This window comes from Leuciscus leuciscus (assembly GCF_965113295.1).
Source record: "Leuciscus leuciscus genome assembly, chromosome: 25".
Lineage (NCBI taxonomy): Eukaryota > Metazoa > Chordata > Actinopteri > Cypriniformes > Leuciscidae > Leuciscus > Leuciscus leuciscus.
In genome coordinates, this window is record NC_138724.1 from 18,720,828 (window position 1) to 18,733,607 (window position 12,780).

General features: G+C 35.1%; 1 protein-coding gene across 3 annotated transcripts; it reads right to left on the minus strand.

Moving 5' to 3' along the window:
- Positions 1-218: 218 nt before the first annotated feature.
- glsl (glutaminase like) lies at positions 219-12,607 on the minus strand. Of its 3 annotated transcripts, none has more exons than XM_082159482.1 (21): positions 12,082-12,607; positions 11,552-11,652; positions 9,470-9,537; positions 7,986-8,079; positions 6,685-6,802; positions 6,534-6,600; positions 6,347-6,459; positions 6,109-6,238; positions 5,892-5,959; positions 3,605-3,768; positions 3,410-3,468; positions 3,297-3,341; positions 3,154-3,212; positions 2,997-3,063; positions 2,858-2,908; positions 2,610-2,786; positions 1,984-2,115; positions 1,366-1,458; positions 1,189-1,250; positions 883-1,023; positions 219-786 (listed from the first exon to the last, which is right to left on the minus strand). In XM_082159482.1, the coding sequence occupies exons 1-21, from the start codon at positions 12,126-12,128 to the stop codon at positions 687-689; spliced, it is 1,956 nt and encodes a 651-aa protein (XP_082015608.1). In that variant the 5' UTR covers positions 12,129-12,607; the 3' UTR covers positions 219-686. The 3 variants fall into 3 exon arrangements, with proteins under 3 accessions (XP_082015608.1, XP_082015609.1, XP_082015610.1); XM_082159483.1 differs by having other exon boundaries at positions 11,552-11,645; positions 12,082-12,606; XM_082159484.1 differs by lacking the exons at positions 9,470-9,537; positions 11,552-11,652; positions 12,082-12,607 and adding an exon at positions 7,817-7,859 and having other exon boundaries at positions 7,986-8,078.
- Positions 12,608-12,780: the final 173 nt, after the last annotated feature.

Genomic DNA, 12,780 nt, shown 5'->3' on the forward strand with positions numbered 1-12,780 from the left:
TTCAAGATGTCATTTATTCCCGTGGTGGCAAAATTAAAATTTTAAACAGCAGTCTTCAGTGTCACATGATCCTTTAGAAATCATTCTAATATGTTGATTTCATATCATTATCAATGTTGAAAACAGTTTATTTTTTCTGCTTAATATTTCTGTGAAAACTGATGCACTACCATTTAAAAGTTTGGGGAAAGCAAAATAAAAAGAAAAGGGAAAATAAATACAGTAAATGCATACTTTTATTCAGCAAGGATGCATTATATCGACCAAACAAACGCAAACAATCAAAAGCACAACTATTTTCAACATTGATAAAACAAGTGACAGCTTGCCCCAACCATTAGGAAACCATTTAGGAACATACCTTTAACACAGTTAAACTGTGTGTTCAATTGTTTATCCAAAAATATGATGACACTGGAATTTGTGCAGATGCATAATGTTTGAGTGTTGAATCAGTGAACACATGCTGCTGCAGAATTTATTGGGAAAACAAGGTTTCAGTCTCTTTCAATAATTCCTTACAAACAGTGAGAGTTTATCTGGGACTGTTGCCAGCAAAATACAGACTTTTCCATCCAAGCCTTTGCTGCTCTTTATAACCTCCTCTTCATTCTAAATATAATCTGTATCTGCATGTGTATCTCAAATGTAAATATCAATTCTAAATTAATGCACCCAATGAGTTATTAGTATTTAATCTCTTCATAATCTGTGTATTTCTTCAGACACTGGATGGCAGGGTCTTGATTGCATCTCATGGCCTCCTGTAATGCGTTGTTACCCCACCTGTGATCATCGACACAGCATAGATTAGTCCTGTTGGCTGGTAAATGCTGTGACGTGAGATAATAGTCATATCCTGCACGACTTTCACAAAGTTACCTGTCCTTGAGTGTGCAGTTTGCACCTGCGTTCTCCACCAGGAACTTGATGACATCCAGACGGCCCTCAGAAGCTGCGACATGCAGCGCTGACCGGCCATCATAATCCACAGCATTCACATCTGCTCCTGACAGAAGGTACCTATGAGAGATGAATCAACTCTTGGTTTCAGTATAGTTCAACATTAACAAACTTAATTCAAATATACATTTTAGCTATAGTGACATTTGGGTGTGTGTGTGTGTACTATCTGACAGGTTTTGTGAGATCCCCCTGCAACTCCATATCATATCTTGGTGATCCTACCTTCGCAGAGACACCATGTCCCCTCTGTAAGCAGCCAAGAGTACATTCATGATTTGGTATCCCTGTATTTCAAGAAAGCAATATATTTATTTACCACCATATCCCCCAACAGTGTCAATAATTTACATAAATGATTGAAATAAAATTGTGTAAGCTAAAAATTTAAATTAACCAGACCTCTGACTCCACCTTCCACTGTCTGTAACACAGCACCTGTCTGAGGGGAGTCCTGATGTCAAAACTGTGCAGCTGGAAGGCTGAAACCAGCTCCTTTGACAAAACAGACAATAAATAATCGCCAATTTCTCAAGACCAGACCCTTTTTTCAATAGACAATAGGCTTAGTTTGTCAGAGGGCTAGTCAGAGGCTATGGTATTAGGGGGAGAGGCATTATTATACAAAAGAGAATACATTTATAGTGCAGGATGAGTCATCAAAATCTTTGGTCTGAGAAAAACAAAATTGTAAATTCATATATCTGCTAAAAGTTCATTTCATTAGAATTTAGGAGTACACTAGTATTTAGATAAACATAAAAGCAAACAAACATAGACTAAATGCCACAAAACTCTAAAAAGGGTCTAATTTTATATTAATACAGTAGTGGTAATATAACTTTTTAATTGCCTTAATGGCAAAAACAGAGTTGCAAAAATACAAGAGTTGCGTAATACAATAAGGAAAAACAAAACAGCAGGAAATATTAAACAAGATGTTTTACATTCACATAAATTCTTAAACCTTTTCAGGTAAAATCTCACTAAACAAGCTTACTACATAAAAATGTACCTTACCTCGCAGAAATGGACACCCCTCCAGGAATTTCCATTGCAGTCCAGCCCAGGTGACCAGCACATGAGTCCCAGAACTCCAGGAACCACGATCAGCACAACACCAGACTGACTGGACTTGGCAGGCACAGACGTCTGCATTGCAGGATGATATTGAATGCAAATAATATTATCCAACCTCAGTTTTGCTTATAATCCTCAGCCGTTTACCATTGTGAAATTATGATATACATCGCTTTGCGATATGGATTACTTTTAAGACTTTTAAAAATCTACATTTTTGTGAGAACTAACCCTTAAAGTGACAATTATAAAGCAATTTGGATTGTCTCCATTAGAGGGCAGTAGGGGAATACATAATTCTTACAGACATTGTTTAATTCATGGACACCTCCACTGATGTTCATTACTGACCATTGTTACCATTATTGCTAATTAATGTGGCAGGGTTGGGGCCATTTTAATTAGTTAATTAGTTTAATTAGATGAAAGTGTAAGCAAATTTAATTACTTGAACTAGTCTCTTAGAAATGTGGGAGTAAATTTAAAGTGTATTTGGGTGGAAATGAAACTGAGCTGATGCAAAGCCTGCAATTTATCACACAAATATGACTCATATATCAGCTTACCCTGAAATGAAATGTTCTGGAATAATCGTTCATTCCAGCCACCTGCATCATGGAAAGTGCACTGCGGACGGCGTGGGGGGACATCACTTGGTCACCTGACAGAGGGCACAGTCCTCCATTAGCTAGGGTTGCGGCCAATGCCGCGCCGGACTCGCAGGTGACTTCTGTCGATAAACACTAAGATATATGCAAAATTAAAATGTAATCATGTAGTCTTCCTTTTCAAGAATATATGTCAATCTGAATACCTGTAAGAGTAAATCCAGTGTAGAATTAATCCCCACACCTTCCGGAAAGCACTGGAATGCATGGTTTAGTTATTAAAAACAGATGAGTTCTGCGATGTAGAAACAAAATTGATCCTACGAGGAATTATCCAGTACTTACTTTCTTCTCTTGCAAGTAAAATGAAAGAGCGTGGAGACGGATGATGTCTTTTCGCAAGGTTTGATAACTGCAATGGCAATGCTGACAGTTGAAATTAACAGCAACAAATAAACAGAAAACAGCACAGGAAAAAAAAATCAATTTCTCATAGAATTACCTGGTGCAGTTTAGGTTTGCATGCTCTTTGTTGCACAGTCTTCTGATGATATTCAAAACCTGCGTGAGAATGGTTTGCTTGAAAGATTGCTTTATGCCTTTTTTTTATTACATGTAGCTGGCTGATGTAAAAGTTAAGCTTACAGACTCGTACTTTTCTTCTTCATCAGTGACTTGTCTGGTTGCCAGCTGTTTCAGGACAAAAACAGTCAATAAAAGTACGTTTTTGTACTTTTATAAGCAAGCAACGTTGTTACCTGTAATAAAGAAGTGCAGATAATGGCTCCTGTCTCAACCAGCGGACTATGAGGAACACCTGTAAACAAGTTTACTGCAATGAAGCCTATAATGAAGCCTAAAAATCTTTGAACTTAACATCAAACTGTTCTCGAATCCAGAACTGGACATAAATCAAGGTAATGGAATATGTGGAATGAACTGAGTGAACTCACCTTGCTTGGTCAGGGTAAATGGAGACTCATATTTGGAATATTCCTCCATTCCAACAAATCTGTGCACGGAGTCGGATCCTTGCTGGTCCACCGCGAGGCCGTATATGAGAGGCCAGGATATCTCTCCCAGAATGCAAGGTTCAGCCCAGTCTCCTAAGGAAAGTCTAAAGTCCAAAAACAACAGCATCTCATTTAAACTTCAACAGGCAAACTGAACTCATAACATTAAATTTGAGTATTAAAAATAGATTTATAGTTGAAATTGAATATATTTGTTTATATAATATATATATATATATGTATATAACAATATAATATAATTAACTATACTGTAGCTGAACCTTCAATTCTTACTTGTAGTTTTGGTTAAGATAAATTCAACCAAGATAATGGCGTTTACGAAAAATGAAAATTTTTGTTAAAATACTAATTATATTATTATGATGAGTATACATTAGGGTGGCCCATAAAAATAAGCAAAAAAAATAAAGTGATAAATTCTATGATTTGAATTAAAAAATTTCTGCTAAATTGAAGATGATTTAGAGGTTGCACAAGGCCCTTGAAGTTTTGAGAATTTTCACTTAAACAATGTTAAATGGCAAAGCCGTGTCAGATTATTACATTGCTTGTCCCTGTAATCTGGTATATATTCATGAAAAATGTACTTCTTTTCCACAAATAATCCCATATATTTCATTAATAAGTAATATTCTCTTGAGACACTATTGCCATTGAATGATTTAAACAACAGCTGTAACAAGGCAGCAAAAGGCAGAATAGTGTACCAAATGCTGACCGCTAAGCAAAGATGAACTTGTTACCTCAGTCAAAAGTATATGACTGCTGAGGAAATACTCTGGAAGAACAGAAAGCCATGGAAAGCCAATAAATGAAGAATCAGAGAAGGCTTTGCACAATTAGTAAGCATTCCTATTTAGAAAAAATCATAAAAGAATAACTGCTAGGTGGCAGGTGCACCTATAGGGCTAGCTAGCATGTTAGCTTAGCACACCATCAATACACGACAATATAGGAGATTAAAACCATGTTTGTGCTCCAAACTTACTTTATAACGCAAGTCGAGTGTTTTAAATAATCTTCTGTGATCTAATTTGGCTTCAGATAAAAAAAAATCAGACAGAAAATATATTATTTTATAGTATTCTGCACGATGATAAAGTCTATATCGATTAGCATTACATTATAAATATAATCTATTATTATGAAAATACCTTAGGATAAGATTGTTGTGTAATAATATTCACTATTAAAATGGTAAGTTCTCTATAATATGTACCAAATAAGTTGCAGTTTATGCTTATATGTCCTTTATGTAGCTCCATGTTAAGTTTAAGGAATAAACAACATAAAGATTGACATTTCAGCAAATATATTTATATACCGCTAATCAAATGATATAGGTGATTTTTCTTTTGTCTTGTGCAACCCCTAAATATAATTTAATCTAGACAATTTTTTTATGTGATAACTTAAACTGGTGGTAGACCAAAATGCAGGGTTCAAATTGGGAGAAAAGAGAAAAAAGTTTTTTTGGGCCACCCTATTATACATATATTCAATATTGTTCAGAAGTTTAAGTTTTTTAAGGTTGTTAATAAGTCTTTTATGCTCACCAAAGATGTGTTTATTTGATAAAAAATAAACAGTAAAAACAGAAATATCGCACAATATTATTACAATTTAAAAGAACTGTTTTCTATTTTCTTATATTTTAAGATGTAATTTATTCCTGTGATGCAAAGCTGAATTTTCAGCAGCATTACTCCAGACTTCAGTGTCACATGACCCTTTCTAATATGCTGATTTTGGTGCTCAAGAAACATTTCTTATTATTATCAATGTTGAAAACAGTTGTACTGCTTAATATTAATATAAAACTTTGATATTTTGGGGGGAATATACATGTATGGTCTGTTTTGGTATAATTTCATTGTGTTTTGGATCTGTTTTCCCTGTTCTGGTTTGCCTGTGTTCCCTTGGTTTCCTTAGTTGTTAATTAGTTCTACGTAACGCACCTGTTTCTGTTCAGTTGATTACTCTCCCCTCTATTTAAGCCCTGTGTTTCCTTAATTTCTTTATCCGCTATCGTCAATGTTAATGTGGTTGTGTTTATGTTAAGCGTGGTTATTTCTTGAGCAGTGATTCTCCTAGGTGTGGAATTTACTATTAAAGACTCCTTTTGTTATCCTTCATGATTGTGCGTTTACTACAGCTCCTAACAATTATATATTCAAATCATTTGAATTGGACTTCTGTGTGATACCTCTGCCCATCCACAGTACAAACTGAAATGCCCCATTTTGTGCTGCTCTCTCTTACGTCTTCTTTCTCCTGTTCATAAATACACAGGATATGAGTCACGTTGTGATATTTTTCATGAAAAAAATCCATTAGAAAATAACCTGTGCACTTCAAGTCTTCTTTGCACACCAGACTGTTATATAAAAAGAAAAACAACAGCGGAAACGGATTTGACGCACCTTCACAGGGGACAGTTGTTTGCATTTAATAAACAGCTTTTGTGTTTCCTCTGCAAAGGTAGAGAAATCTGGAATGACAAATCTTCCCTGCAATGCCTTCAGGATGAAAGACACAAAGCCTGTCACGCACCTGCAAGATGTTCAGAAATAAGGCATATTAGCAGCACAAAAGATTAGGGGTGATTTAGATTTAGAATGTTCTTTGACATGATTTGACTATTGGTCTATTCTGTCTGGCCTGTGAAAAGTGTTCCTGTCAACAGTTCCATCTGCTTCCTGTAGTTTCCGCATCAGGCCGTAGCAGTCTTTAATCCGCGGGTCTGTTCGGATGATTCCTGAGCTCCACAGGGCCTGTCAATGTACAGACAGATATGACATCCTGCACTTTTAAATATTACCCAATATTAATGTTGCTTCTCAAGTACCTCAAAAAACTGATTGCAGTTGACTCTTCCCCCAGAGGCGAAACTATCAAAGAGCACATCAGCAGCCCTTTTGGAAAACAATGTGTTGTATATAGTCAGTCAATATACATATCGTATGGCTGGTAGCTTAAGCGAATGCTTTGAGACTCACACTTTTTTCTTAAAATGACCTTGATGGGTCTCTGGTCGGCCCAAGTGTTGCCATGCTTGGCTAGCTTGAAGTTTGTCCTGCCGTTTTGTGCCCCCGTTGCTTATAAAAGATGGCATGCCTAGGGAAAAAATGGGAATATTATTAGAGCGGAAAAATGAATCCAGACAGTACTTGCTAGGTAACTATCTGTACAGTATACCGTTCAAAAGTGTGGGGTGTTTTAAAAAAAAAAAGTCTCTTATGCTCACCAAGGCTGCATTTATTTGATCATACAGTAATATTGTGAAATATTATTATAATTTTAAATGACCATTCTCCGTTAGAATATAATTTAAAATGTAAATTTATTCCAGTGATGAAAACCTGATTTTTTTTTATCATAATTACTCTTCAGTCTTCAGTGTCACATGATCCTTCAGAAATCATTCTAATATGCTGATTTCATGCCCAAAAAAACATTTCTTATAATTATCAATGTTGAAAACAGTTGTGCTGCTTAATATTTTTTTGTTTAAAACCAGGATACATTTTTCTTTCGGGATTATTTGAGGAATAGAAGGTCAAAATAACCTTTTACGACATTGTAAATGTCTTTACTGTTCCTTGATGTATTCATTCTTAAAGTATTAAAAACCCCACTTTTGAATATTACGTAAAGAAAAAGAAAAAAAATGATGGCTTAAATTATATAATATATTATTACATAATATAATACATTTTTATATTTATATAACATTTATATAAGCAATTATGCTTTGGTAATATAATGTCATATGTCATTTAAAAGACATTAGGATATTTGCATGATTAAGACTAAATGTGTGTAAGCCAGTTACTGTGCAGTGGGAAGGCAGCAATTAAATATGTATGGCAGATGAAATCAGTCACAATTTATAATGCAAATGGATGTATAAATGAAGACCAATCACAATTCAGCATGCAAATATATCAATGGCACCATTGTTTTAGTCAATTCAAAGTCATTGAGAGATTTTCAAACTTTAACCTTCCATTGTTTTCAAAATCATTTTTTTTAATAATAATACATCCGAGTCCATACGTCAAGCAGTGCATGCCCAATTAATTGCAGATATTTAGTACTTAAGGTTAGAAGTGTAGAACAAACACTAACCAGAATGTTTGAGAAATCTTAATACACTGCTGCTTCATGAGAGCTGTAATAATTACAACAAAAGGAAGCAAGTGTACAAAGGTACATAAAAGCAAAAGGGAATTAACAGGAGGCAGACATGTGTGCCACTGGAGATAAGAGCACATATTGTTTTATTTTGCTTTTTCACCTGTAGAGCCTGGAGAGACGTAATTGATTGGCCTCTGGGATGGAAAGGTATTTCTTGGCACAGATTGTGGAATGTTCCCTGCGGATTTTGTTTCCTAGTAACATAAAAAATAAAATAAAAAAACATGAATTGAGAGCTTGGCTGCATAGGAAAAATGTACTATATATAGGCTACTTTATATTAGCATCAGGCAAACAGTCTGCATTTGTGTGCATTATTTTTTCTTGAGTGAGAACTAGCTTTTATAGTGGCTTAGATGTAATGATGAATTAGCTTGTCTAAGTGTTTTAAACCTTTTTAAGCCTGATGGAATACATGCAACATAATGCTGGTGCCAGACGTGTCTTTGAAGTCTAACTAATTGCAGGTGTTTAGGTTTGCGGGGAAACATATTGAAACATATTACTCTCTCATGTCAGCATGCTAGCTAACACATTTTAGCCTCAAGCTGTAACAACGTCTACGGGGCAGGGGTTTTATTACAGGTGAGGTACATGCTAACTTTTTGCCTTTGTACAGACATGCTACACTAAGCAGCACAGAAAATTTGCCTTTAAATGTCAAGCACACTGGAATTAGGGGAATATTCAGGATTCAATACAAGTTAAGCTCATTCAAACACATTTGTGGAATTATGTTGAATACCACGTTAAAAAATCATCCTTAATTCGAAAAGAAAGAAGAAACAGAAATATGGCTAATAGTGAGGCACTTACAATGGAAGTGAATGGGGCCATTTTGTAAACATTAAAATGCTTACCGTTTCAATATTAACGCCGCACGATGTAAACAAAACCCTTGTGAAAAAGAAGTGCACTTATGAAAGTGCACTTGAAGTGTAGGCAATTTAAGTATACTTAAAGAGAGCCCCCTTTCAAAAACTGCACTTTGTAATAATGTCAAATTAAAAGTTTTACTTTAAAGTACCTTTTAAATCATTGTTTGATAACCTTTTGTTGTGCTTTAAAGCAGTACACTTATTTTGACGTGCTGACTAAAGCACATGTAAAATACTTGATTATAATTTTAACTGTATAGTGTTTTCTAGTGTTCTAAATTACAAAATCATTACAAATGTGTAATAACAATATTTATGTGACATACACATTTCAATAGAAATTACATTAAAATATATTAGTTCACCTGTAACCCCCCAAAAAATGGCCCCATCCACTTCCATTGTAAGTACCTCACCACTTTTTTTTTTTTAAGAAAAAGGGAGGGGAAAAGAGTCAAAATAATTTTTTGTAGAAATCAACATTATACCATTTGAGCTTAACTTTGAACCTGGAATCTCTTTTGCAAACGTCAGCTGAATGAGTCTCATTTTAGAAAGCTGTAAAACAGCACATTAGCACAGGTGTATTGAAACGTCCCTGGCCTAAGTCTTTTTAATAATGCTGGTCATAGTTTCCGCCTCCAGGTTTGTTTTATAGTTCATGTGTGGGTGTGGTTATGAGAGCAACACAGGTCTCAGCACGTACCTTAGACGCAGTAAACTTCACAGGGTCTGCGTTCCTGTTTGTGAGGGCATCTGTCATCTCTCCATTCTCTGAATGAGTGGGGGGTAAAAGAATAAGAACCCAGGTTGAGAAAAATCCTCCTTTTGCTGAATCTTGAGAGAGGTTTAAAGATTAAGATTAGTGCTTATTTGTGAGTGCGAGATTTAAAACGGATTTACCAAGTTGAAAACCACTAAGCATTGCCTCAGCAAAGAATGTATATGAGGCTATTTTAGAATCTAGGACACCAGGTTTCTTGCGAGTTTAAGACATTGTTTGTGTTATGTTGTCCTCTCAGTCCAAAACCTCAGCAAATCCCACACAATAACTCTCTTTGAAAGCTAAAACATATGAAACCATGGGGCTGTGGAAAGGGGACGAATGTAATCTGTCTATTTTTACTCTCAATCTTCCATCCAAAACAACAATAAATCATAAAGGGATAGTTCACTCAAAAATGAAAATAATTTTTCCTTTATGCTGTTCCAAACCTGTATGACTTTCTTTCTTGTGCAAGACACACAAAAAAAGATATTTATCAATAAAATAAAAGTCAATGGGATACAGTGTTGTTTTGAACCCCATTCACTATCACTGTATAGACAAAAACAGTTAAAACATTGTTCAAAATCAAAATGTCTTCTTTTGTGTTACGCAGAAGAAAGACAGTCACAACAGTGATTTCCATTTTTTTTTGTGTGTGTGTGTGTGTGTGTGTGTGTGTGTGTGTGTGTGTGTGTGTGTGTGTGTGTGTGTGTGTGTGTGTGTGTGTGTGTGTGTGTGTGTGTGTGAACTATGCCTTTAATAAACATACAAACGTACAGGATGGCCACAGAAATTTTAATAAATGATGTAAAAGATATTTGCAACAACAGCATTTTGAGGGCTCTTACAGCCATCCTCGCCTCAGGAAGTTGATTTTGTGCCCAGCTAGGGTGGTACATGCCAGACGAAGTTATGCAGACAGTGCTTCCACCCCTTAGGGTGCAACTAGAAAGTAACTCAACTGTGTTTCTTTTAAAGGAAACCCACACAACATAAATATGGTTTACAAAACAATGTGAATGTGCTCCATTTTTTTACTCCTTGCCACAAGCCTTTGCTACATGATTTTCTGTAAGGAAACCATGTGTATTGTGAAAATGCTGCAGAAATTAATATAAAAACTCAAACTGTTTGTAAAATGGCTGTATTAATTGCTTGTGTGATTTAAGTAAAGAACAAGCTAAGTTTGAGTGCACTTATAAAATCAGTTCATTCATTATAAGTCATTAGCTTTCCGAGGACAACTGAGTGATTAAAATTAAAATAAAAAAAGCTGCTTGACCAAATTGATGCACCCCTTGATGGAAATAACATCACAACATTTATTTCCATTAAGAGGTGTATCCATTTTTGGACAAGTTCTTTCATTGACAGTCAATCACAAATCACTCTGTAAAGTCTCCTCCAGCACATCCCAAAGACTTTCAATGAATTTAAGGTCTGGTCATGTGTGAAAATGATTCTTCATGCTTCCTCCTAACCCTTTCACAGTTTGAGCCTGATGAATCTTGACATTGTCATCCTGGAATATGGCTTCTTACATGGTTGTTTAAGAAATGAAAAGCCACACACTCCATAGTTAGAAGAACTGTTGCCAAACATACAACATGTTAGAAATCCAAGCATTGATTTAAGTATTTGCCAATTTAAATCCAAACAGCAACTTTTTTTTTCAGTGTCTGCCACATCACTTTTCGCCAGAACACACCCACTGCCTTTGCACATTTTTATGGCCCAGATGTTGACCACAAGCCTGCTTAAATGAAAACATCTGCAGAACTGTCCCATTCATTTGGCCAAGTTTCAGAAGCTCTCTCACACTGATCTTGGAGTTATCCTGCTAATGTGAGATCAGTGGTAATACTTGGGATTTGGCAGTGACCCATGATCCATGATCAAAATAAATATAAATATTTCCCCAGAGCTGAAGTGACGCCCACACCCCGGGTCACTGTCAATGGAATACACCAAGTTCACGGCATCTAAATGACACACTGTTACAGTAATTCTTTTTGGTACCTCTTGTCTCGTCCTCCTTATTTGGCTCCAGCAGTTTGTTGCCATCCAGGCCTCCGTAGCGCTTTCTCCATTTACGTCTGAGAGACGGCGTTCTCTGAAAACTTGAAAAACTTTTTGTACTATGTGCTCACATGGGTTTCTATAAGCATATGTCTCATTTTGAGTATGGATTAAAAAAAAAAGTAAGAAGCGCAAGTGTTTTCTTGACAGCTTGCCTTTGGGCATAGTAAACATCAGTAAACTACATTCATATATAATTCCCACACAGGATTTTGTGAATATACACTGAAGACCTTGGGATCAAAGCAAGTGTGTCTGTGTTAAGACAAGTCTAGTCATGAAGAGAAACATCTGACATAGTTATCAATTGTCAGCTCAACTCAAAGCTGTGCCTGAGTTCTTGATGAGAGAATATATTTTGTACTTTATTTTACTTGAATTAGTTAAAGCACTCAGGGCTAAACTGAATGGAAAACACTCAAACTTTACGCATCTAAAACAGAATTTCTGTATTTAAAAACAGTTCTTACCACAGATAGGGATTTTCCTCTGCTTCGTGGCTTAAGCTGTTCTCCATGTTGAAACTTCCCTTTGTGCTTTGGTAAAGGCAAAATCAACTAGAGTTGAGAAATCCAAATGGAGTGTTTTTCTAGCACCTGGAGACAAAGATGAGTCTCTTTGACAGCTGTGCATACAGTGAGACAAAGTGTTTAAGCCAGTCTCAGTGTGAACAGCCAGTTTTTAGCTGGAGGAAAATAGGAGGAACTAAACTGCATCTTGGAGGAGGGATCTCTGGAAAGGAATACTTTGTAAATAATAGGAGAACAAAATAGACAAGAAACAAAAATACTACTAAACAACAACTACAGAATTATTATTATTAACAACAGCAACAAATAATCATCATCATCATTATTTTAATTATTATTAAAATCAGCCCTACTAATAACCATCGTTATTTTAATAATATGCATTATAATATATTTAATATATTATAATAATATAAAAATGAAATTCTTATATTACATTAATAATACTAATAAAATCAGCACTACTACTTATAATAGTTCTTTATATAATAATACTTTTATTATTATTACCGATACAAATACTAAAATCACTACTACTAATATCAGTTATTTATTTAATAATACTCTTATATTAATTATTATAATATATGTAAATATATTTTATTTTATTTATTTATTTTATTATTAGGCCTACTACTA

Bases quoted from the DNA above. Each gene is read 5' to 3' on its own strand.
- glsl (XM_082159482.1), bottom strand. From the start codon at position 12,128: ATGGAGAACAGCTTAAGCCACGAAGCAGAGGAAAATCCCTATCTGTG. The intron at 6,460-6,533 runs GTACTTGAGAAG...GTACATTGACAG, and splicing joins ACTGCAATCAGTTTTTTGAG to GCCCTGTGGAGCTCAGGAAT. The intron at 6,239-6,346 runs GCCAGACAGAAT...AACATCTTGCAG, and splicing joins GACAGGAACACTTTTCACAG to GTGCGTGACAGGCTTTGTGT.